The sequence below is a fragment of the Prionailurus viverrinus genome, chromosome C2, assembly GCF_022837055.1.
Source record: "Prionailurus viverrinus isolate Anna chromosome C2, UM_Priviv_1.0, whole genome shotgun sequence".
In the NCBI taxonomy this organism is placed as follows: Eukaryota; Metazoa; Chordata; class Mammalia; order Carnivora; family Felidae; genus Prionailurus; species Prionailurus viverrinus.
In genome coordinates, this window is record NC_062569.1 from 75,240,673 (window position 1) to 75,264,183 (window position 23,511).

The window sequence follows — 23,511 nt, forward strand, 5'->3', positions numbered from 1 at the left end:
TAGGCTCTTTCCACAATTTGGCTATTGTTGAAAGTGCTGCTATAAACATTGGGGTACAAGTGCCCCTATGCATCAGCACTCCTGTATCCCTTGGGTAAATTCCTACCAGTGCTATTGCTGGGTCATAGGGTAGTTCTATTTTTAATTTTTTGAGGAAGCTCCACACTGTTTTCCAGAGTGACTGCACTAGTTTGCATTCCCACCAACAGTGCAAGAGGGTTCCCATTTCTCCACATCCTCGCCAGCATCTATAGTCTTGTGATTTGTTAATTTTAGCCACTCTGACTGGTGTGAGGTGGTATCTCAGTGTGGTTTTGATTTGTATTTCCCTGATGATGAGTGTCATTGAGCATCTTTTCATGTGTCTGTTGGCCATCTGGATGTCTTCTTTGGAAAACTGTCGCTTCATGTCTTCTGCCCATTTCTTCACTGTATTATTTGTTTTTCTGGGTGTTTTGTTTGGTAAGTTCTTTATAGATTTTGGATACTAACCCTTTATCTGATATGTCATTTACAAATATCTTTTTCCATTCCACCAGTTGCCTTTTAGTTTTGTTGTTTGCAGTGCAGAAACTTTTCATCTTGATGAGATCCCAATAGTTCACTTTTGCTTTTAATTACATTGCCTTTGGACAGATGGGGCGCCTGGGTGGCGCAGTCGGTTAAGCGTCCGATTTCAGCCAGGTCATGATCTCGCGGTCCGGGAGTTCGATCCCCGCGTCAGGCTCTGGGCTGATGGCTCAGAGCCTGGAGCCTGTTTCCGATTCTGTGTCTCCCTCTGTCTCTGCCCCTCCCCCGTTCATGCTCTGTCTCTCTCTGTCCCAAAAATAAATAAACGTTGATAATTACATTGCCTTTGGTGACGTGTTGAGCAAGAAATTGCTGTGTCGTAGGTCAAACAGGAACTTTTTCCTGTTTTCTCCTCTAGAGCTTTGATGGTTTCCTGTCTCACATTCAGGTCTTTCATCCATTTTGGGTTTATTTTTGTGTATGGTGTAGCAAAGGGATCTAGTTTCATTCTTCTGCACGTTGCTTTCCCGTTCTCCCAGCACCATTTGCTAAAGAGACTGTCTTTTTTCCATTGGATACTATTTCTAGCTTTGTCAAAGATTAGTTGGCCATACATTTGTGGGTCCAATTCTGGGTCGTCTATTCTATTTCATTGGTCTATGTGTCTGTTTTGGGGCCAATACCATACTGTCTTGATGATTACACCTTTGTAGTAGAGGCTAAAGTGTGGGATTGTGATGCCTCCCACTTTGGTTTTCTTTTTCAACATTACTTTGGTTATTCTGGGTCTTTTGTGGTTCCATACAAATTTTAGGATTGTTTGTTCTAGCTTTGAGACGAATGCTAGTGCAATTTTAATTGGGATTGCATTGAATGTGTAGATTGTTTTGGGTAGTATTGACATTTTAACAATATTTATTCTTCCAATCCATGAGCATGGAATGTTTTTCCATTTCTTTGTATCTTCTTCAATTTATTTCATAAGTGTTCTATAGTTTTCAGCACACAGATCTTTTACATCTTTGGTTAGGTTTATTCCTAGGTATTTTATGATTCTTGGTGCAATTGTGAATGGGATCAGTTTCTTTAGTTGTCTTTCTGTTGCTTCATTATTAGTGTATAAGAATGCAACTGATTTCTGTACATTAAATTTGTATCCTGTGACTTTGCTGAATTCATGTATCAGTTCTAGCAGACTTTTGGTGGAGTCTATTGGATTTTCCATATAATATCATGTCATCTGCAAAAAGTGAAAGCTTGACTTCATCTTTGCCAATTTTGACGTTTTTGATTTCCTTTTGTTGTCTGATTGCTGATGCTAGAACTTCCAACACTATGTTAAACAACAGCAGTGAGAGTGGACATCCCTGTCATGTTCCTGACCTCAGGGGGAAAGCTCTCAGTTTTTCCCCATTGAGGATGATATTATCTGTGGGCTTTTCATAAATGGCTTTTATGATGTTTAAGTATGTTCCTTCTCGCCTGACTTTCTTAAGGGTTTTTATTAAGAAAGGATGCTGTATTTGGTCAAATGCTTTTTCTGCATCTATTGACAAGATCATTTGGTTCTTAGCCTTCCTTTTATTAATGTGATGTATCACACTGATTGATTTGTGAATATTGAACAAGTCCTGCAGCCCAGGAATGAATCCCACTTGATCGTGGTGAATAATTCTTTTTATGCTGTTGACTTCAATTTGCTAGTATCTTGTTGAGAATTTTTGCATTCATAGTCATCAGGGATTTGGCCTGTAGTTCTATTTTTTGCCTGGGTGTCTGTCTGGTTTGGGAATCAAAGTAATGCTGGCTTCATAGAATGAGTCTGGAAGTTTTCCTTCCATTTCTATTTTTTGGAACAGCTTGAGAAGGATTGGTATTAACTCTGCTTTAAATGTCTGGTAGAATTCCCCAGGGAAGCCATCTGGTCCAGGACTCTCATTTGTTGGGAGATTTTTGATAACTGATTCAATTTCTACACTAGTTATGGGTCTGTTCAAATTTCCTATCTCTTCCCATTTGAGTTTTGGTAGTGTGTGGATGTCTAGGAATTTGTCCATTTCTTCTAGGTTGCCCAATTTGCTGGCATATAATTTTTCATAGTATTCCCTGCTAATTGCTTGTATTTCTGAGTGATTGGTTGTGATAAATCCATTTTCATTCGTGATTGTATCTATTTGGGTCCTGTCTCTTTTCTTTTTGAGAAGCCTGGCTAGTTTATCAATTTTGTTTATTTTTTCAAAAAAACAACTCTTAGTTTCATTGATCTGTTCTACTTTTTTTTTTTTTTTGGATTCTATATTGTTTATTTCTGCTCTGATCTTTATTATTTCTCTTCTTCTGCTGGGCTTGGGGTGTCTTTGCTGTTCTGCTTCTAGTTCCTTTATGTGTGCTGTTAGATTTCGTATTTGGGATTTTTCTTGTTTCTTGAGATAGGCCTGGATTGCAATGAATTTTACTCTTAGGACTGACTTTGCTGCATTCCAACGGGTTTGGATTGTGGTGTTTTCATTTTCCTTTGTTTCCATATATTTTTTAATATCTTCTCTAATTGTCTGGTTGACCCATTTGTTCTTAGTAGGCTTTTCTTTAACCTCCATGCTTCTGGAGGTTTTCCAGACTTTTTCCTGTGGTTGATTTCAAGTTTCATAGCAGTGTGATCTGAAAATGTGTATGGTATGGCCTCAATTCTTTTATATTTATTGAGGGCTGTTTTGTGACTCAGTATGTGATCTATCTTGGAGAACGTTCCATGTGCACTCAAGAAGAAAGTAAATTCTGCTGCTTCAGGATTTACTGAAGCATAGTTCTAAATGTATCTGTCAAGTCCATCTGGTCCAGTGTATCATTCAGGGCCACAGTTTCTTTAATGACTTTGTGTCTAGATGATCTGTCCATTGTTGTAAGTGGAGTATTAAAGTCCCCTGTAATTACCACATTCTTACCAATAAGACTGCTTATGTTTGAGATTAATTGTTTTATATATTTAGGTGCTTCTGAATTCGGTGCATAAACATTCATAATTGTTAGCTCTTCCTGATGGATAGACTCTGTAATTATTATATAATGCCCTTCTTCATCTCTTGTTACAACCTTTAATTTAAAGTCTAGTTTGTCTGAAATAATTATGGCTACTCCAGCTTTCTTTTGACTTCCAGTAGCATGATAGATAGCTCTCCATCCCCTCACTTTCAATCTGAAGGTGTTCTCAGGTCTAAAATGGGTTTCTTTTAGACAGCAAATAGATGGATCTTGTCTTTTTATCCATTCTGATACCCTATGTCTTTTGATTAGAACGTTTAGTCCATTTACATTCAGTGTTATTATCGAAAGATATGGGTTTGGAGTCATTGTGATGTCTGTAGGTTTCATGCTTGTAGTGATGTCTCTGGTACTTTGTGGTCCTTGCAACATTTCACTCACAGAATCCCCCCTAGGATCTCTTGTAGGGGTGGTTTAGTGGTGATGAATTCCTTCAGTTTTTGTTTGTTTGGGAAGACCTTTATCCCTCCTTCTATTCTGAATGACAGACTTGCTGGATAAAGGATTCTCAGCTGCATATTTTTTCTGTTCATCACATTGAAGATTTCCTGCCATTCCTTTCTGGACTGCTAAGTTTCAGTAGATAGGTCTGCTACTACCCTTACGTGTCTACCTTTGTATGTTAAGTCCTGTTTATCTCTAGCTGCTTTGAGAATTCTCTCTTTATTCTTGTATTTTGCCAGTTTCACTATGATATGTCATGCAGAAGATTGATTCAAGTTATGTCTGAAGGGAGTTCTCTGTGCCTCTTGCATTTCAATGTCTGTTTCCTTCCCCAGATTGGGGAAGTTGTCAGCTATGATTTGTTCAAGTACACCTTCAGCCCCTTCCTCTCTCTCTTCTTCTTCTTCTGGAATTCCTATGATACAGATATTGTTCCATTTGATTGCATCACTTAGTTCCCTAATTCTCCCCTCACGATCCTGGATTTTTTAAACTCTCTTTTTCTCAGTTTCCTCTTTTTCCATAATTTTATCTTCTAATTCACCTATTCTCCCCTCTGCCTCTTCAATCTATGCTGTGGCCACCTCCATTTTATCTTGCATCTCACTTATAGCATTTTTAAATTCATCATGACTATTTTTTAGTTCCTTGATCTCTGCAGCAATAGATTCTCTGCTGTCTTCTATGCCTTTTTGAATCCCAGAAATTAATTTCATGACTATTATCCTAAATTCTTGTTCAGTTATATTGCTTATATCTGATTTGATCAATTCTTTAGCTGTCACTTCTTCCTGGAATTTCTTTTAAGGAGAATTCTTCCATGTCATCAGTTTGGCTAATTTTCTGTCCCTTATGAGTTTTAAAAGCTTGTTATGTGCTCTGCACCTGTGAGCACTGCTATATTAAAGGGGGGGTCATACCCCATACAGGGTCTGGCCCTTCAGGAGGTGTTTTTTGGAGGGTGTTACTTGCTCTCCGTTATTGTGACTTTGGTTATTTTATTTCCCTACTTGTAGTGATGTTTTGGACCCTCCACCAGGTGTGCTTTGATTTGTTCCTTGAAGTAGCCCTGGAAAGGAAAACAAACAAACAAACAGCAAACAAAAACACACAAACACACAAACAAAACAAACAATCCAAAAGCAAAAAACCAAAAACACCAACTATAAGTAAAGAATAGGGTGGAGGCGGTGCTGATGGAAGAGCACATACAAAGAGAGAAATGACAGGGGTGGGGAAAAAGAAAAAATAAACACTGACCAGGCAGAGAGACTAAATGGCTTAACCCAGAGAGAGAGAAAGGAAAATAAAGGGGGGGGGGGGGGCGGGAAGAAACGATGATAAAGTTATCTAGACAGAGAAACTATACAGCTTGAGTATTCCAGAGAGAGAGAGAAAGGAAAGTAAAGAAGGAGGTGTAGAACATGTATCAAGAGAATGGATTAAATATGTCTGCTTAAACAAACCAAGAACCAGAGTAACCGGCCTAGAGGAGGAAAGAGATAAGGAGAAAAGGAAGGTAGAATGTATCTAAATAATAAGAATTGTCCTGGAATTAATCCAGGTAATGTAGAAGCACTGGTCTGGAAGAGCGGTCTGTCTGGTTCCTCAGGGTCTATGCTTTTCCAGTAGACACGCACTTACCCCGCGTGGAGGGGCGTGGTTTGGTATAGGCAGGTCCCGCCTCCACGGTGAGCCCCACGGACCCATCTCTGAGGCCCGGCCTTGGTGGTGGGGAGAAAAATGGCGACGCCCCCCACCCCCCTCCCCCCCAGTCTCCTCTCCTCTGACCCGGTGGACTCCGTTGGAGTCATCCTCACTGTGCCATGGGCACAGACGGGGCAGTCTTTCTCGCTCCACCAATTCCCGTGCCCCAGTGATTGGCTGGGATTTAAACTCCCACTCCATGCGGGAAGCGCCTCTCTATGCCATCCGATATGTGGTCCTGGCTGTTTTTGTTCCATGTTGCAGCACTCCAGGGAGGGGGTCGCTTTCTCCTACTGTGGACTGCGCCCCTGACCTAGCCACCGAGCATGGGGGTGGCAGACGCAGCCAGGCTTTGTCTTGTGCTGCAGCACTTCGGGGAGGTGACCGCTTTCTCCTACTGTGACTGTGCCCCTGACCTACCACTGAACCCGGGGGTAGTTCCCCTCCTCCCCAGGTGCACAAACAGGGCAGCCAGCCCCAGTCCCAAGAAAGCCCCGCAGTTAGAGATGGGATCCTTCTCCGTCTGAGTCTGAGGTTTTTCTCTTGTCCAGATGCAGTCCTACACTTCCCCAGCCACTCTTTCACTTCCCTTTGGCTCTGGCAGAAGGCCCCACGCGGCCCCATTTTATCTCCTCCAGTTCGCAATCACCCACCTATAGCCTGTCAGGTTGTTCCCGTGTCTCCCTGTTAGACTCAGTCTCTTTTCCTCCCCGTCTCTCAGGGTTCAAAGTCCTTTGGCTTCAGCCCTTCTTTGTTTGAGAGATGCGGGAAGTACAGATCCCCCTACTTCTCCGCCATATTGGCCTGATCCTCCAAAATAATTACTTTGTAACTGTTGAATAATATTTCATTTAGCATAAATATCAGAATTTATTAACCACCCCCTATTTTATTGGCGATTTTTTCTTCTGATATTTTATTATTAAAAAATTATATTGTAATTTTGTACACATAATTATCTTTTTCTCAAAATTATTTCCTTAGGAAAATAGGAAAATTCTAATTTTCACTCTCAAGCAAAAAATGCTACTTGAAACACTTCCCCTTTATTAAATTATCAAAAACATTCAAATTATCATGCTCATTGTTGACAACCATAGGGTGAACCTATTGGGCACTGCTAGAATCATATGAAGTGGCACAGTCCCTTGTAAGTTATTTGGTTAAATGGATCAATAGTCAAACAAATGTTCTTATTTCTATTGGAAAGATACTTGTGATAGTGTAAGACCTGTCCCCTCAGTGGGGGTTCTAGAGACATGTGGCAACTACCTTAAGTCTCTTTGTGCAACAGAACTTCTCTAGTTTGAATACATGCTTAATGTCTACTACCCCAATCTACTTACATCAATTATGCTCTTAATCTCTTTTATATAAATCTCTTCGGTCTCAAGCAAGTCACGTATAATGCGTCTGGATCACAGCAGCAGGTGGGAATATGAAAGAGAAAGAGAGGGAGGGGAGAGAGGTTTTTTTAGAATTCTTAATATTCTCAACAATACAGTTCCCTTTAGTGACTTACCTATTCAGATTGCGGTACTTCATTCTATTCTATTGGACACCCAAGGACACCCAAGGACAGCATCTCACAAAACCACACTCTAATCACACTGGCATAAGAAGAAAAAGCAAGGCTAGAGGACTGTAAATCCACTTGTATAGCCAATGAATGACCTGTCTTCTGGTGAGCCATCATGTGGGGGTCAAGAAGGCAGAGATTGTGGAGTCAGAAATGCCAGGTTTGGATCCTTGGTCAGGAAAGCCTACCTGACCTCTACACTGTATGTGTGATTTCCAAGATTTTCTCTGTAGCTTTCTGCTGTTTCATTGCTCAGATCAAGGTCTTTGACCCACATGGGTGGACTTTGTTGTGCATGGGGTTAGATGGATTCCAGTTATGCTCTCTTTCTCTGGCATCTAATGTTTCAGTAGCATTGGTTTCCTCAGCCAACAGACATGACCTCTGTCTGCTTCCCTTGAGGAAAGCAGGTGGGGGTTGTGGTGGGCAGAATGCTCACCCCAGTTTCCTGACTCTGTGTGTACACACACCTCCTCCCAGTTAATTAACTGAACACTAATTCAGGTGCTGCTGTCAAGGGACTTTGCCATTCTGTTTTGTTCCAAATCAGTTAACTTTGAGATAGGTAGATTACCTGGCTGGGCTTTTCTAGTCTCATGAACTCATCAGATCTGGGTCTGAAAGTCAGAAAGACTAGAAGAATGAGAAAGATATAACACAAGGGAGGCTGTCCTTGGCTGGCTTTGGAGATGGAAGAGGCCATGTGGTAAGGAACATAGGCTGCCTCTAGGAGCTAAGAGTGGCCCCTAGTTAATAACCAGTGAGGAAACTGGGACTTGGGTCCCTCAGTTACAAGAAACTGAATTCTGCGACAACCACATCAACTTAGAAGAGGAAACTGTGCACAGCTGACTAACTGTTTTAGCTCTGTGGGACCTGAGCAAAAAGCCAGTCATGCTGTGCCTGACCTCTTGGCCCTGGAAACTGTGAGCTGCTAAGTTTGTGGTCATTTTTTATGCAGCAATAGAAAACTAATAGAAAGACTGAGGCCAGTCCCCACATCAGTCTCCAGAGAGACTGTTCTCTTTCTCTTCTCAGACACTTTCTTTTTTCGGCTTTCTTTCAGGCCTCCAAGTGAGTTAGTGTTTGTACAGGTGATCATGTGTACCATATATACATTTGATCATGTGATCATGTGTACAATATATATATTTATGGTTTCCTGTGAACTGTTGGTAGGTTAATCTATTAAAAGGTAGCCTATCGGGGCGCCTGGGTGGCTCAGTCGGTTAAGCGTCCGACTTCAGCTCAGGTCACGATCTCACAGTCCGTGAGTTCGAGCCCCGCGTCGGGCTCTGGGATGATGGCTCAGAGCCTGGAGCCTGCTTCCAATTCTGTGTCTCCCTCTCTCTCTGCCCCTCCCCCATTCATACTCTGTCTCTCTCTGTCTCAAAAATAAAAACGTTAAAAAAAATAAAAAATAAAAAAAAATAAAAGGTAGCCTATCCCAGTAATATCTCTGACATTAGCCATAACAACATTTTTCTAAATGTGTCTCCTGAGGCAAGGAAAATAAAAGCAAAAATAAACCACTGGGACTATATCAAAATAAAAACCTTCTGCATAGCAAAGAAAACAATCAACAGAACTAAAAGGCAACCTACTGAATGGGAGAAGATATTTGCAAATGACATATCCTACAAAGGGTTAGTATCTAAAATACATAAAGAACTTATACAACTCAACACAAAAAACACAAATAATCCAATTAAAAATGGGCAGAAGACATGAACAAACATTCCTCCAAAGAAGGCATACAGATGGAAAACAGACACATGGAAAGATGCTCAACATCACTCATCGATAATCAGGGAAATACAAATCCAAAGTACAATAAGGTATCACCTCACACCTGCCAGAATGGCTAAAATAAAAAAGACAAGAAACAAGTGTTGGTGAAGATGTGAAGAAAAAGGAGCCCTTGTGCACTGTTGATAGAAATGCAAACTAGTGCAGCCACTGTGAAAACCAGTGTGGAGTTTCCTCAAAAAATTAAAAATAGAACTACCATGTGATCCAGTAATTCCACTACTGGGTATTTACCTAAAGAATATGAAAACACTAATTCAAAAATATATGCACCCCTATGTTATAGCAGCATTATTTACAATAACCAAATTATGGAAGCAGCCCAAGCGTCCATTGATAGATGGATATATACACAATGGAATATTACTCAGCCATAACAAAGAATGAGATCTTGCCATTTGCAACAATGTGGATGGATCTAGAGTTATAATGCTAAGTGAAACAAGTCAGTCAGAGAAAGACAAATACCATATGATCTCACTCATATGTAGAATTTAAGAAACAAAACAAATGAACAAAGAGAAAAAAAAGACAAACCAAAAAACAGACTCTTAACTATAGAGAATAAACTGATGCTTACCAGAGGGGAGGTCTTGGGGGAAATAGGTGGACTAGATGAAGAGTACACTTATCATGATGAGCACTGAGTAATGTATAGAATTGTCAAATCACTGTATTATACATATGAAACTATTATAACACTGTATGTCAACTACTCTGAAATTAAAATATAAATAAATAAACAAACAAACAAATAAATAAACAAATAAAGCTGAACCCAAAAAACCCACAATAAATTAGAAAAATAAATAAATAAATGGTAGTCTATCCTAATAAAGGGCTTCTTTTTCTCTCATATAATGGATGTGGTGAGGGACAAATAATCAAAGGACACACAATTTACACAAATATAAAAATGACTATTAGTCTTATAAAAAAATGTTCAATGCACACTAATCCAACAAAGGCATAGTAAAAAGAAATAACAATTTTCAACTACTAGAACAGTAGAAATTTCAAATCTCAAAGGGAGACTGATAGATAAGAATGTGGAAACACTCTCAGAGAATATTGACAGAAGTGCAACTGTGTGCAAGACGACCTGGAAATATCTCATCAAAATTTAAAACACGTGCTCCTTGATTCAGTAATTTCATTCCTACTAATGTCCATTATTTGTAATTATTTGCGCTTCCAAACAACCAGATATAAATTGGAAATTATTTATATGTTCAGCAGTAAATTATGGTACAGATATATAATGAAATGGCATGCAGTTTTAAAAAAAGAATGAGGGGCGCCTGGGTGGCGCAGTCGGTTAAGCGTCCGACTTCAGCCAGGTCACGATCTCGCGGTCCATGAGTTCGAGCCCCGCGTCGGGCTCTGGGCTGATGGCTCAGAGCCTGGAGCCTGTTTCCGATTCTGTGTCTCCCTCTCTCTCTGACCCTCCCCTGTTCATGCTCTGTCTCTCTCTGTCCCAAAAATAAATAAACGTTGAAAAAAAAATTTTTTAAAAAAAGAATGAGGCTGACTGAGCCATGCTGGTATGACACAGTCCTGGTATATTAAGTGAACTTAAAAAAACATAAGATGAAGAACAATATACATGGTATTACTATGTAAAAGTGAGTACGTATACATACATATATATATGTATATATAATTGTACATGCTTAGGAAATTCATGCAAAGAGGGGCGCCTGGGTAGCTCAGTCAGTTAAGCATCTGAGTCTTGGTTTTGGCTCAGGTGATGATCTTAAGCTGAAAGCACGGAGCCTGCCTGGGATTCTCTCTCTCCCTCTCTCTCTCTGCCTCTTCTCCGCTCTCTCTGTCTCTCAAAATAAATAAACTTTAAAAAAGAAGAAAATTCATGCAAAGAAACTTAAGACATTGTTAATAGTGATTGCCTTTGGAGAGTTGTACTGAAGGCTAGAAAACAGGGAAGGAAATTTTTTTACCTTTTACTCTACACCCCCCTACAGACTTTAATTAAAAAATTTTTTTTACCAGTTTTATAATTAAAAAATAGTTTACATGACATTTTAAAATGAATGTTACTGTAGGTTATGACATATAAACTCCAGTAGAGAGATATAAATAAAACCTATAATTTACATGTTTTATAGCTCAACAATGATCTCTTCTTAAAATGACAATTTTTGTATCTATTTATAAATGCTTATTATAAGACAAGACTGAAAAAGGATAGTCACTGACAGAGGACACAATTTCAAGAAGTATACAGACTTTAAGATCACACTTAGGTAACAAAGTCACTAAGAGGTTCTTTTGCTTTTTACAGTCATCCTAAAATGACAGCAGTTGCTATGTCAGAAGGAAATACAGGTCTCAATACCAATCTATTCCATGAGCCATGGCATTAAGTAGGACCACAGCAACCGTTCACAGAAACCAGAGTACAGCCAGTCTCTTAAGCCCTTATGAAGCACCGTGCTTAAACAACTTGGCAGGTCTGTTTAAGGACGTATTGACAAGTAAATGAAGTCAGAAGGCAGATAACACTAGGTGGAGGGCAGAAATCAATTTTAATCACCCAACAGTTCCGTAAGAACTCAGAGACTCTTAGGAGTTTTGGGGAACCTGACACAAGAAAATATTCACAACTCAGAAGAAAAAAAATCGCTTATCAGGTCATGTCCCAGTTTATAGTTTGGAAATAGTCTAGAGATCTCATCCAGTAGCTTCATTTTACTTGTTGGAGTGCAATGGATAAAACCAGAGTGATAGGGAGTCCCCTGAACACCATAAGCCCAGATTTCAGTTCAGATCTTTTTTTAAATAGCCTTCAACATCACTGTTAAGCCATTCTTTTTTTCTCTCCTTTGTTTTTTTTTAATAACTTTCTAAAATGGGAGAAAATTTATGATTCTTGTTGATGATTGCCTGCTTTATTATTCCAAAGCACATAACTTTGTAGAAAAGACTCTCAAGGATTTAACATCTCAAGTCATCAAGTATATATAATGTAGATGAAGAACAGAAAACATTGAAGGTACTCAAGTAATAAAAAACCTTCAAACACCTAGAGCAATTTATGTCCTGATGGATATCTATCCAGGGATGGAGCACTGTAATTAGGGCACCAAATGGAGTTGAGCATGCCAGATCAGCTTGCAGTAATGTAATCTATACTAGTGTATATTCTGGCACTTTGTTTCACATTTAAAAGTGGATCTCCCTCCATCCCTGACCCCTATGTCCTTAAGGAAGAAAAGGAGGGATAATGTGTTTTAAGGGACTGTTTCCCCTCTGAAGCCATATTTCAAGCTAGCATAAAAACAGAGCTTTGGATATCTGTTTCCATTCTGTATGACACCTCATGTTTTTTTCAGATGACACTGTAACCAAGGGGCAAGAATGGAACCTTTTTATTTTTATTTTTTTAAATTTTTTTTTCAATATATGAAATTTATTGTCAAATGGGTTTCCATACAACACCCAGTGCTCATCCCAAAATGTGCCCTCCTCAATACCCATCACCCACCCTCCCCTCCCTCCCACCCCCCATCAACCCTCAGTTTGTTCTCAGTTTTTAACAGACTCTTATGCTTTGGCTCTCTCCCACTCTAACCTCTTTTTTTTTTCCTTCCCCTCCCCCAAGGGTTTCTGTTAAGTTTCTCAAGATCCACATAAGAGTGAAACCATATGGTATCTGTCTTTCTCTGTATGGCTTATTTCACTTAGCATCACACTCTCCAGTTCCATCCACGTTGCTACAAAAGGCCATATTTCATTCTTTCTCATTGCCACGTAGTATTCCATTGTGTATATAAACCACAATTTCTTTATCCATTCATCAGTTCCATTCTCTTAAGAATGGAACCTTTTTAAAAAACTGAATGCGGGGGCATCTGGGTGGCTCAGCTGGTTAAGCATCTGACTTTGGCTCAGGTCATGATCTCATGGTTCATGGGTTCAAGCCCCACATCAGGCTCTGTGCTGAACAGCTCAGAGCCTGGAGCCTTCTTTGGATTCTGTGTCTCCCTCTCTCTCTGCCCCTCCCCGACTCAGTCTCTCTCTCTCTTCTCTCTCTCTCTCAAAAATAAATAAACACTAAAAAAATTTTTTAAAGCTCAATGCAACCCTATTTTGTAAGCTAGATCATTAAAGTACATAAATGTTATTAGGATTTCCTGATAAGTTTCTTCTTTGTCCATGCATCCTAATCTTGTTTCCCCCCCTTTTTTAAACTATTTTTTAAGTTTTATTTTTATTTATTTTGAGATAGAGAACACATGCAAGGGAGGGGCAGAGAGAGAGGGAGAGAGAATCCCAAGCAGGCTCTGCACTGATAGCACAGAGCCTGACACAGGACTCAAACTCACAAACAATGAGATCATGACCTGAGCCAAACTCAGGTGCTTAACCGACTGAGCCACCCAGGTGCCCCTGTTTCCCTTTTTAAACCATTGCCTTTCATTTCCCACGTCCCCATTTCCCATATCTCCAATAGAATAGCATCCTTTTGGAAACCAACCTGTCAGAAATATATTTTTGCTCATTAATTGTCAACACAATTCGCCATCAAGAGTTTTTATTTACTCCTGGTATGATAGCTAACAATGCACATGTCAGAAAGAGTTATACATTTTCACATTTTAAAAGTTAGTTTTCATTTAAAACCCTTTTTGCCAAGTTGAAAGGAATGTTCTTTTTTTTCCTTCATTTTTTTAATTTTAGAGAGAGAGAGCATGAGAGCTGGGGAGGAGGAACAGAGGAAGAAAGGAGAGAGAGAGAGAGAGAGAGAGAGAATCCCAAGCAGCTCCATGCTCAGTGTGGAGCCTGATTCAAGGCTCGATCTCATGACCTTGGGATCACGACCTGAGCTGAAATCAAGGGTCAGACACTCAACCGACTGAGCCACCTGGGCAACTCTGAAAGGACTGTTCCTATCCTTCTCAAACTCTACAGCATCTGACATAATGGATACTCACCTTCTTAAACCTTTTTCTTCCTTTGGTTTCTCTTTCTTATTTACTCTTCATTCACCACCTACCTCTCTGTTTCTTCTCTATTCCCTGCTTGCTTCATCTTCCTCCTCCTGTCTAATGTTGCTGCTCCCAAAGGTCTAAACTCAGGTTCCTAGGGCTTCCTTCCTCTTCTCTCATGCTACTGACCCCATGTCATTATCTTCCTCCCAGACCTGTGGTTACGCTCAAGCCCATGTTGCCAATAGTTTACACACTTCTCCCCTGGATGTCTCCCAGACACCTCAATCACCTCAAGCTGAAGCAGAACTCATTAGACAGAAGCAGCATGTATATCAGTGGAACTGAGATTTCATAGGGTCCCTGAAACACAGTTGTCATTTCAAACTGCTCCCTACCATTATTGCTTATATACTCAATCTGTTGTCAAGCCTCATCATTTCATCTTTCAATATGTTTCTTGGAGTCACTGCTTATTCTCCATTTCTGGTGTGGCCAGTAGAAAGCAAGCTCTCCCTTCCTCTCACTTCAAATACTTTGGTGCACTTCTGGAAGTTCCCCTTGCCTCTGAGGTCTCCCCCTCTTCAGTCTATTTTGCAGACCACTAGTCTGTGCCTTTCATAAAGCTCCATTTTCTTCATGCCACCATTCCCCCTCTTCAAAAACTTAAAATCCCTTCCAATCACCCACAATTGCCAGTGTTCCTTCCGGGATTTCAAGACTCCATTCATGTGATAAGAATCTACTTAGGGAGCTTGTTCTAAAGGTAAATCCAGGGGCGCCTGGGTGGCGCAGTCGGTTAAGCGTCCGACTTCAGCCAGGTCACGATCTCGCGGTCCAGAAGTTTGAGCCCCGCTTCGGGCTCTGGGCTGATGGCTCAGAGCCTGGAGCCTGTTTCCGATTCTGTGTCTCCCTCTCTCTCTGCCCCTCCCCCGTTCATGCTCTGTCTCTCTCTGTCCCAAAAATAAATAAACGTTGAAAAAAAAATTTTTTTTAAGGTAAATCCAGACCTACAAATCCAGAATGGGGAGTAATGGGTGGGAGCTATAGGGGGAATCTGCAATTTGCACAAACATCCCAGACAATCTAATGCAAATGTTTTGTTATTCAAATAAGTAACACTGATCTGACCCACTCCTTTTAGCCACCTCCTCCCCCCACCATTAGTTAGGCCAGTGTTATTACTTTACATTCCCTTTCAAATTCCAGTCATTCTTTTTTTTAAGTCTTTTATTTATTTTTTTTATTTTAGAAACAGCGCACACATGCAAAGTGGGTGGGAGAGGGAGAGGGAGGGAAAGAGACAGAGAGAGAGAGAGAGAGAGAATCTTAAGCAGGCTCCATGCTCAGCAGAGAGCCCAACACAGGGCTCGATCCCACAACCCTGGGATCATGACCCGAGCTGAAATCAAGAGTCAGACACTCAACCGCCCGAGCCACCCAGGCGCCATGTCAAATTCTAATCATTCTTGAAAACTCAGTTCCAATCCTCCCTTTTCTATGAAAATGCTTTCTAACAGCTTCATATAAAATTGGTGCCACAGTCTTGTCCTCGCTTCCCAAGCAAAAACTGTTAGATCCATTTACCAATCCTTTATTAGTTCCCTACTATTAGCCAGGCACCATTATAGGCACTTGGGCTCAAGAAATGTACCATGGTCCCAGGCCTTAGTTCATAGTGTAGAGGCAGAGACAAGAAAGTCAATGACTCCAATACAGTGTGGTAAGGTATTGGATAGTCAGAGGAGTTAAGTGCAGAGGAGAGGACAAAATTAAGCCAAGGGTAGCAGGAGACACTACTACCAATTTTGAGTTGAGTGATGTTTAAGCTGAGTTTAAAAAAGAAAGCAAGCAAAAACTAAAAAAGAAAAAAGAAAAAAAAAAAAAAGAAAGCAAGCAAGGGAAAACGTTTGGAAGAAGTGTGTCCCAGGCTGAGGGGAACAGCATAGAGGAGAAAGCAGAGGTGAGAGATGTATGCTCAGTCAGTACTTGTAAATTCTCTGGTGGGGCTGGTCAACAGTCTACTAGGTTCATAAAATGCAGAAACAAATATAAGCTTAAAGACCATCCAATTCATCCTTATTTTGCAGATGAAAAAACAAGAGGCCCAGAGCCACAAAGTGACTTGCTGAAGACCCACCACTTTGGTGAAGCCAATGTTCTTCACAAGATGTTTCGCTACCTCTCTTCACCTGTTTGGGGTATATCCAAAGTCCTGTTTGATTACTAAATACTAAATAAAACACAAATTTAAAACGAAACTAGCATACTGTTGTAAAAATACTGGGTTTCAGGATGTTAAATTTTTCAGTCTATTTCGATCTCAAATATAAATGGTGACCTTGAGCAAGTCACTTTCTTTCCCAGGGTATCGCCCATTTCTTTATGTGCCAAAAGGCCGAATTAGATAATCTTGAGAATCCCTGCTGGCTCTCAAAGATCATTTTCTAAATATATTATCATTTCTAATAAAATGTATGATGTGGTCTTTGGCCTAATCACACCTCACTTTTCATTGCTGCAAGAAATGAAACAAAACTTGTAAAACTTTCCATTCACTCACATCCTCAAGGAGCTAAATAGCTAGTGTGTAAATGGAAAGTGCACCAGGACAGCAAGAGGAAGGCAAATCAACATGGGCTGGAGACGTCCTGGAGACGGTGAAATCTGAACTGTCCTCTGTAAGAGGTGAGGGCTTGGCCAGGAAGACAGAGGGCTGTTCCAGGAAGAAGGAAACATGAGCAGAGTCTAGGAGTTCTGGCCACATGTGGGCCTTGCGTGAACTACGCTGCTGGGGCAGAGGCTGGGTGGGGAGCAAGGGAGGTGGGGGGGGGGGGGCCCAGATGGAGGAGATGGTTGTCCTGCTGGGCTACAGTGTAGACTTGATGCAGGAGCCCAGGGGAAGGTGCAGGAGATTCATTTGGCCTGCAGGGCAGACAACTTTCCAGGAACCCTTTTCATTAGCACAGAATGGGCCCTGAGGGCTCTGACTTAGGAGAGGATGTTCTTAGTTCGACATCTTTCTTCTGTTTTGATTAGGTGTTCCGTATTATACACTACATTCTCAGAACTGTAAATGGTAGCAACATGGACGCTATAGACCCATATAATGACCATGTTGAAACCAATGATTTTTAAGCATTAAAAAAAAGGTCTGATGAATGCAAACACTTCCCTGGCTTCTGGAAGGCTAAAAGTTGAGAGACTCTTGCTCTGCTGCTGAGTGCCATTTGTTCTCTCTTCTTTGTATCTGTTTGTATATTTTTTCTTATGTCCGTTGGAGTTGACCTCATTACTCTGATGCATTTAGAGTATACTACCTCAAATTCTTTTTGGAAGAGGATGGGGCATAAATAAATTATTATTAAAGTTCATCTGGGTGGATGCTTGTTCTTCGATATCACATAATAAATAATGACAAAGGAATTTCACACATACTGCACTTCTTAAAAGAGAGACTGATTATAAACACAATCTCATTAATGCTAATTCAAGATAACAATCCTGCATTTGTATAGTATTTTAGGGATTATAATTTTTCTAATTGTGTTTAAAATTTACCATTTAAACATGTTTTAAGTGTACAATTCAGTAGTATTAAGTACATTCAAAATGTATATCACATTCACAGCCATCACTAGAACAGTTTCAATCATCCCAAACTGAAACTGTGTATCTATTTTTTTTTTAATGCTTATTTATTTTTGAGAGAGACAGAGACAGAGACAGAGCACAAGCAGGGGAGGGGCAGAGAGAGAGGGAGACACAGAATCCCAAGCAGGCTCCAGGCTCTGAGCTATCAGCACAGAGGCTGACGTGGGACCTGAACTCATGAACCATGAGATCATGACCTGAGCTGAAGTCAGACGCTCCACAGACTGAGCCACACAGGCACCCCAAAATTCCCGTATCTATTAAACACTAACTCTCCATTTCTCCCTCCCTCCCCCAGTCCACAGTAACCTCTATTCCATTTTCTGTCTCCAAGGGTTTTCTTATCCTGGGTACCTTGTTTAAAAATGGAATCATACAACATACAACGTTTGTCCTTCTATGCCTGGCTTATTTCATTTAGCATAGTGTTTTAAAGTTCATCCATGTTGTAGCATTTGTCAGAATTTAATTCCTGTTTATGGCTGAATATCTTTCTTTGTTTGTATATACTACATTTTGTTTATCCTTCCATCTGTTGATGGATACTTTGGTGTTTTTCACCTTTGGCTCTTGTGAATAATGCTGCTATGAACATTGGTGTGCAACTTTCTGTTTGAGTCTCCGCTTTCAGTTCTTTTAGGTACACACCCACAAGTGAAAATGCTGGGCTATATGACAATTCTATTTTTAACTTTCTGAAGAAACATCACACTGTTTCCCATAGCGACTATACCATTTGACATTCCCACCAGCAATGCACCAGAGCTCCAATTTCTCCATATCCTTGTCAACACTTGTTATTTTCTATTTTTTAAGTGGCCTAATGGGTGTGAAGTAGACTTGTTTTCCTTAATGTGTGCCTTACCTTCCTTGATCCATTCAACACCTGACAAAGAGCTCCTCCAGGGTATTTGTCCTGTATTATTTATCTTTGTCCCCTTGCCTTATAAGTAGGTAAATTCTCAATAAATGTTTATTGAATGGATGAATGGTAGATTTGAGGAACAGACACCAATTCTGTGAGCAAGAGTAGGTATTAATTGTTATTTTCATTTCACAGAAGAGGAAATTGAGACTCAGAGCATTAAGTGACTTGATTGAGGTCAAATTGCTGGCTAGGTGCTGCCACTGAGGTCAAGTTCAGGCCCTCTAGCTCTAAAACCAGTAACGGGGAACTGATATGCCAAGGGTGAATGTCAGTCCACTAAAATAGTACCCAATATTCTGACTCTGCAGCATAGCTCCATAAATGACAGGGCCCATACAGTGAGGACACAGGTAAGCAGGTTAGAGAAAAAGGGTTGGCTCAGGCCATCATCTGTTAATGTGTGAGATTCAAGAAATCTCAGAGCCATGGTGCATAGGCACACCTGCTCTCCAAACATAACAAGACATCTTGTGGGAGATTTCTGGTACACGAAGGAGATTCCTGGAACGCTGTTGGTAGGAAACCATGATTATTTCATGGGAAAGGGTAGTGCTGGTACTAATTTCAATAGGAATATCCACGGAACTCAATAATTTTCAGTAAAGACAAAAACTGAGACCGCTAATGAGCTTCCACCTCATGCAAAGTCTATTGCAAAAAAGAGACTCCCAAAGGTAAAATACATGTGTATAAAATAAATCAAAAAGTTAAAAAAAATGAGAAAAGACACACTGCTTTCTCCGCCTTATGTACCTCTTTTGCAGAACTATCCTTATCTGTTTCTCCCTAGCAGATATCCCATTATTCTTTCAATCCCTTTCCTCTAAAGAGGGTTTATTTGTTTGTTTGCTTATTTTTTAAAGTTTATTTATTTATTTTTGAGAGAGAGAGAGAGAGAGAGAGAGAGAGAGAGAGAGAGAGAGAGAGAAACCTGAGTGGGAGAGGGGCAGAAAGAGAGAGAGAGAGAAAGAGAATCTCAAGCAGGTGCATTGTGGAGCCCAGTGCAGGTGTTGACCCACAAACCATGAGATCATGACCTGAGCCGAAATTGGATGCTTAACTGACTGAGCCACCCAGGCACCCCTATGTATGTATGTATATATGTATTTATTTATTTGATATGATAGAAACATATCTCTCAGAGATATTGCTCTCTCTTTCCAGTATTCCTTAGCCTTATATCTGCAGGGTCAAATATGTGTTGATATTGGGCTTTATGACCTTATGCCATCAGACTAACCAAGACTAACTCATGAAATGTATGTTTTATGTTTTTAATGATTTATCAAGGACTTTAGAACTGGCCTTTTGGAAGTGCTGTTATAAGAAAAATCTCAGTATAAGAAAACCATTTCTAACTCTTAATTAATGGGCCACTTATTTTAAGTAATACTCAATAAAATTCTCAGGAAGGCCTGTTACTGTCTTTTAGAATTGGTTTGAGTGGGATTTGATCCCCATATGTTCCATAAAGCAGGTAATGAGCACTTAGTAATTATTAACTATTAAGAAAAGAGAAATAGAGAATTATGTTTTAATTGTCCCTTAAATATCAGCACAACCAAACTTAATTAAGTACAAAATTTCTAACACAAATGACTGCATCTGGGCCAGGCATGTAGCCCCCATATTGTAGCCAATAACTATTTTCTGAACATTTCCCATGCTCTGTATTTTTCCTCTTTTCCTCTGTACCACCCCATCACAGGACCCAAGTCATTTTGCTCACCTTAGATAGCTCTGGCAAGGCTGGTGAGTTGTCTTTTAAAATATAAGTGATAACCAGACAGCATTCAAGATCGTCCCTCCACAAATGTCACTCATTCACTCAATTTGGATATGCCCTCCTGAGTAGGAGGAGGAGGTGGAGTGAGAGGCAGCCCCTTGGAACTTGCACAGAACCCCATAGGGCCCTGGGAGTGTGGAGCAGGTGTCAGATCTGCAGGTGGGGAGGGGAGAAGGAATGCTGAGCGATCCACTCTCAGGGAGTGGTACTGAGTCACTGTCACAGGGGCTGTCTGAGCATTGGCAGCATGGAGGGAAAACCTGTGCCAACCTCACTCCCACCCCCAAACCTCTCCCCGAATCCTTCCCCCAGTGAGGCTCACCCTATCAGCTCTACTGGGCCAAGGAAGGGCCCAGAGAGCAGGGCCTGCCTCCAAGACTGTCCCCATCCCTGTGAGGCCCCTAATGAGAGGTAGATGAGCACATGAGAGATGCCCTTGTGCATTGATGTGGAAGGAGATGATCACTAGGGTCAGGTGGTGGGGGAGACTTCCCCAGTGCAGAGGAGGAGAGAAAGGAACAAGATGGGTTCTGAGAATGGCCTGCGGATGAGAACTGCTGTGTGCCATCAGTTCCTTTCATCTTCCAGTTCTGGGTGTACCTACAATGGTTTCATCCGCCTGCCGAGGTCCTGGAACTGAGGGAGAATGCTGAATGGTGCCAAACGCAGGGGCAGAGGCAAGAGCTTTAGGAAAGGCGCTAGAGTGCCTCCAGTGTCTGTGTTGAGCCTCGAGGCATCTCGGGAGCAGTACACCAGGGCCATTGTGTTGCTTCATCTTCTTGGAATGAAAGTTTGAACACTTGAAGAGTGTGGGATGCTTTAAGCAAAAACTCAACTTGATTGGCAGTTACTATGTATTCGCTCTGTGCCAGGCATTGTGGGAGGTTCTGCAAGGGAACTGGAGATGAGCAGGACATGGTTTCTGTCCTCAAGAGGTCTGAGGACTAAGAGTAGGGAAAACAGATCCACAATTTCTACAGAGACAAAATGCCATGGACTGTTATTAACATGTCACTCGGACTGTTATTAACATGTCACTCATTAGGCTGGGTCCACTGATGGGAGGGAAGAGGATTCTGGCCTTTGGGGCATTCAAGTCCCATCCATTCACCAGTTCATTAGTATGTATTTGGATATTCCATTTCACACATGCTCAGATTAAGACTTATGTAACACATTTGAGTGGAGACATACAAGTTCAGAGCCCAGAATCTGGACTACAAATATAAATCAGGAATTAAAGGCAATGGATGGGATCACCAAGGAGCAAGTGTTGAGAGAAAAGAAACCCGGAAGGATATGTGTGGGGTGGGAGGGGTTTGGCAGGCAGTAAGGGAGGGAAAGGCAGCAAAGAGATGCTGCATTATTTTAATGGGTGATGTTGTATTAACAGAAAATGTGTTTCTGAAGACGTCAAGGAAACAAGCATTTCCTTTTAGAGCGATTATGGGATGCAGCATGAAGAGCCTCTGCTGGTTCTTTGTGGGAGAGGGGCTTTCTGCAGCCTGGGGTGGGTATGAGGATGATGGCTGTCCAGGCAGCCTGTACTGGTGGTAGGACCAATGCTCAGCACTCACATGTGATTGCTTTTGTATTAGGTCCTCACTGGACCCATCCAAGCAAGAATACTGTGGGGTGCTGAGAAGTTGAGTCACTTGCCCAGATCCCGAGGTGGGCAGGGAGTGAATTCAGGACACCACCCCATCTCTCTAGCAGCTCAGGCCTTGCACAACCTGGCTGGTTTCTGAACACGCAGACTGTGGGGTGTCTGAATTCACAGGACAGTATCTGTATAGCGTTTGTGAGAAAATTTCCTGTCTAACGGAGTCCAGAAGGTACAAATTTAAGCTGAATGAGTCAAACCTGGCATATGTCCATATGCTTCAGCCGTGTTAGGCATTAAGCCAGTCAGTTATCAAATATGGTTCTGCTTTTGTGATTTCAGTTGATACTCATCTCTTCTTCCAGTCTCTTTTGCTTGTACCACGCCCCAGGTTCTCTTGAATGCAGGTCTCAGTCTTCCCTAAACGTGACCAATGATAATGCCCTGCCACCCTATCTGCTGGTCCTCTCTCTGACATCTTCTTCTCCTCTGTTCTATCTCTGCCCTATCTTGCCCCTTCTAAATCTAACATGCAGGGGCGCCTGAGTGGCTCAGGCAGTTAAGCGTTGGACACTTGATTTCAGCTCAGTTCTGTGAGATCAAGTCTGGAGTCTGTGCTGACAGCATGGAACCTGCGTGGGATTCTCTCTCTCCCTCTTTGCCGTGCATTCTCTCTCTCTCTCTCTCTTTCTCTCTCTCTCTCTCTCTCTCAAAATAAATAAATAAACAAAAAATCTAACATGCAAATTGCAATTCTTCCAAGTTTACCTTCTTGATGTTACAGTACTTTTTCCAGTATTTTCTATAGTTCTCTAGTGCTCTGTAAAGCACATTTCTGAGAGAAAGATTGGAAGTCATTTATAAATCTAATCATAATGGCCTTTGTTCACAAACAGTTATTGTGGACACTGAGGACATGGTGGTGACACTGTCCTTCTTCGTGCTGGTCAAATCAGCATCACCACTATCTTTTCATTTTATTTCCAACTAATTTCAGAATTTTCACACAGTATTTTCGTTTATGCGTTCATAAAAGAAGCATGAATACTTTGTTTTATATCATCAAGTCCATCATCCTCTTCCTCTCCCTGTGGGGTGGGATAGGGAACCAGCCTGCTGCAGGAAATCCTCCCAGATGGGCAAAGGAACCTCCCAGGCTGCTGCCCTCTTCCCTGTATGGGGGGTGGAGGGGGTCAGGGCAGGTGTCACTCTGCTGGGCCCCATCTCTCGCCCACATCCTCTCCCCTGCCCTCACCTCAAGCCACACATCCTCTTAACAACCTTCTACTCAGTTTTGAAGTCATTTATCTGTCTGGGGTGTCCATCTCTAAATAGGATGATATATATGATTTTTATATGTGTTTTTCAATGTTTGAGTCAGTTTGTATTTCAACACATGGAGCACACGTGTTGACACATATGTATAACGGCCTGGTTCCAAATGACCTGAAAGGTATTTAACGGTAATTGAATATTTGTGCATAAATAGAACACACACATATG

At 41.1% G+C, this 23,511-nt stretch overlaps 1 protein-coding gene across 1 annotated transcript in view; it reads right to left on the reverse strand.

Moving 5' to 3' along the window:
- The window catches only part of MCF2L2 (MCF.2 cell line derived transforming sequence-like 2), a 272,800-nt gene that overhangs the window by 53,958 nt on the left and 195,331 nt on the right, over window positions 1-23,511 (reverse strand). Inside the window, exon 16 of the mRNA XM_047875619.1 lies at window positions 7,047-7,113. Coding sequence (XP_047731575.1) covers window positions 7,047-7,113 — 67 coding nt within the window. The remainder of the gene's footprint in view (window positions 1-7,046; window positions 7,114-23,511) is intronic.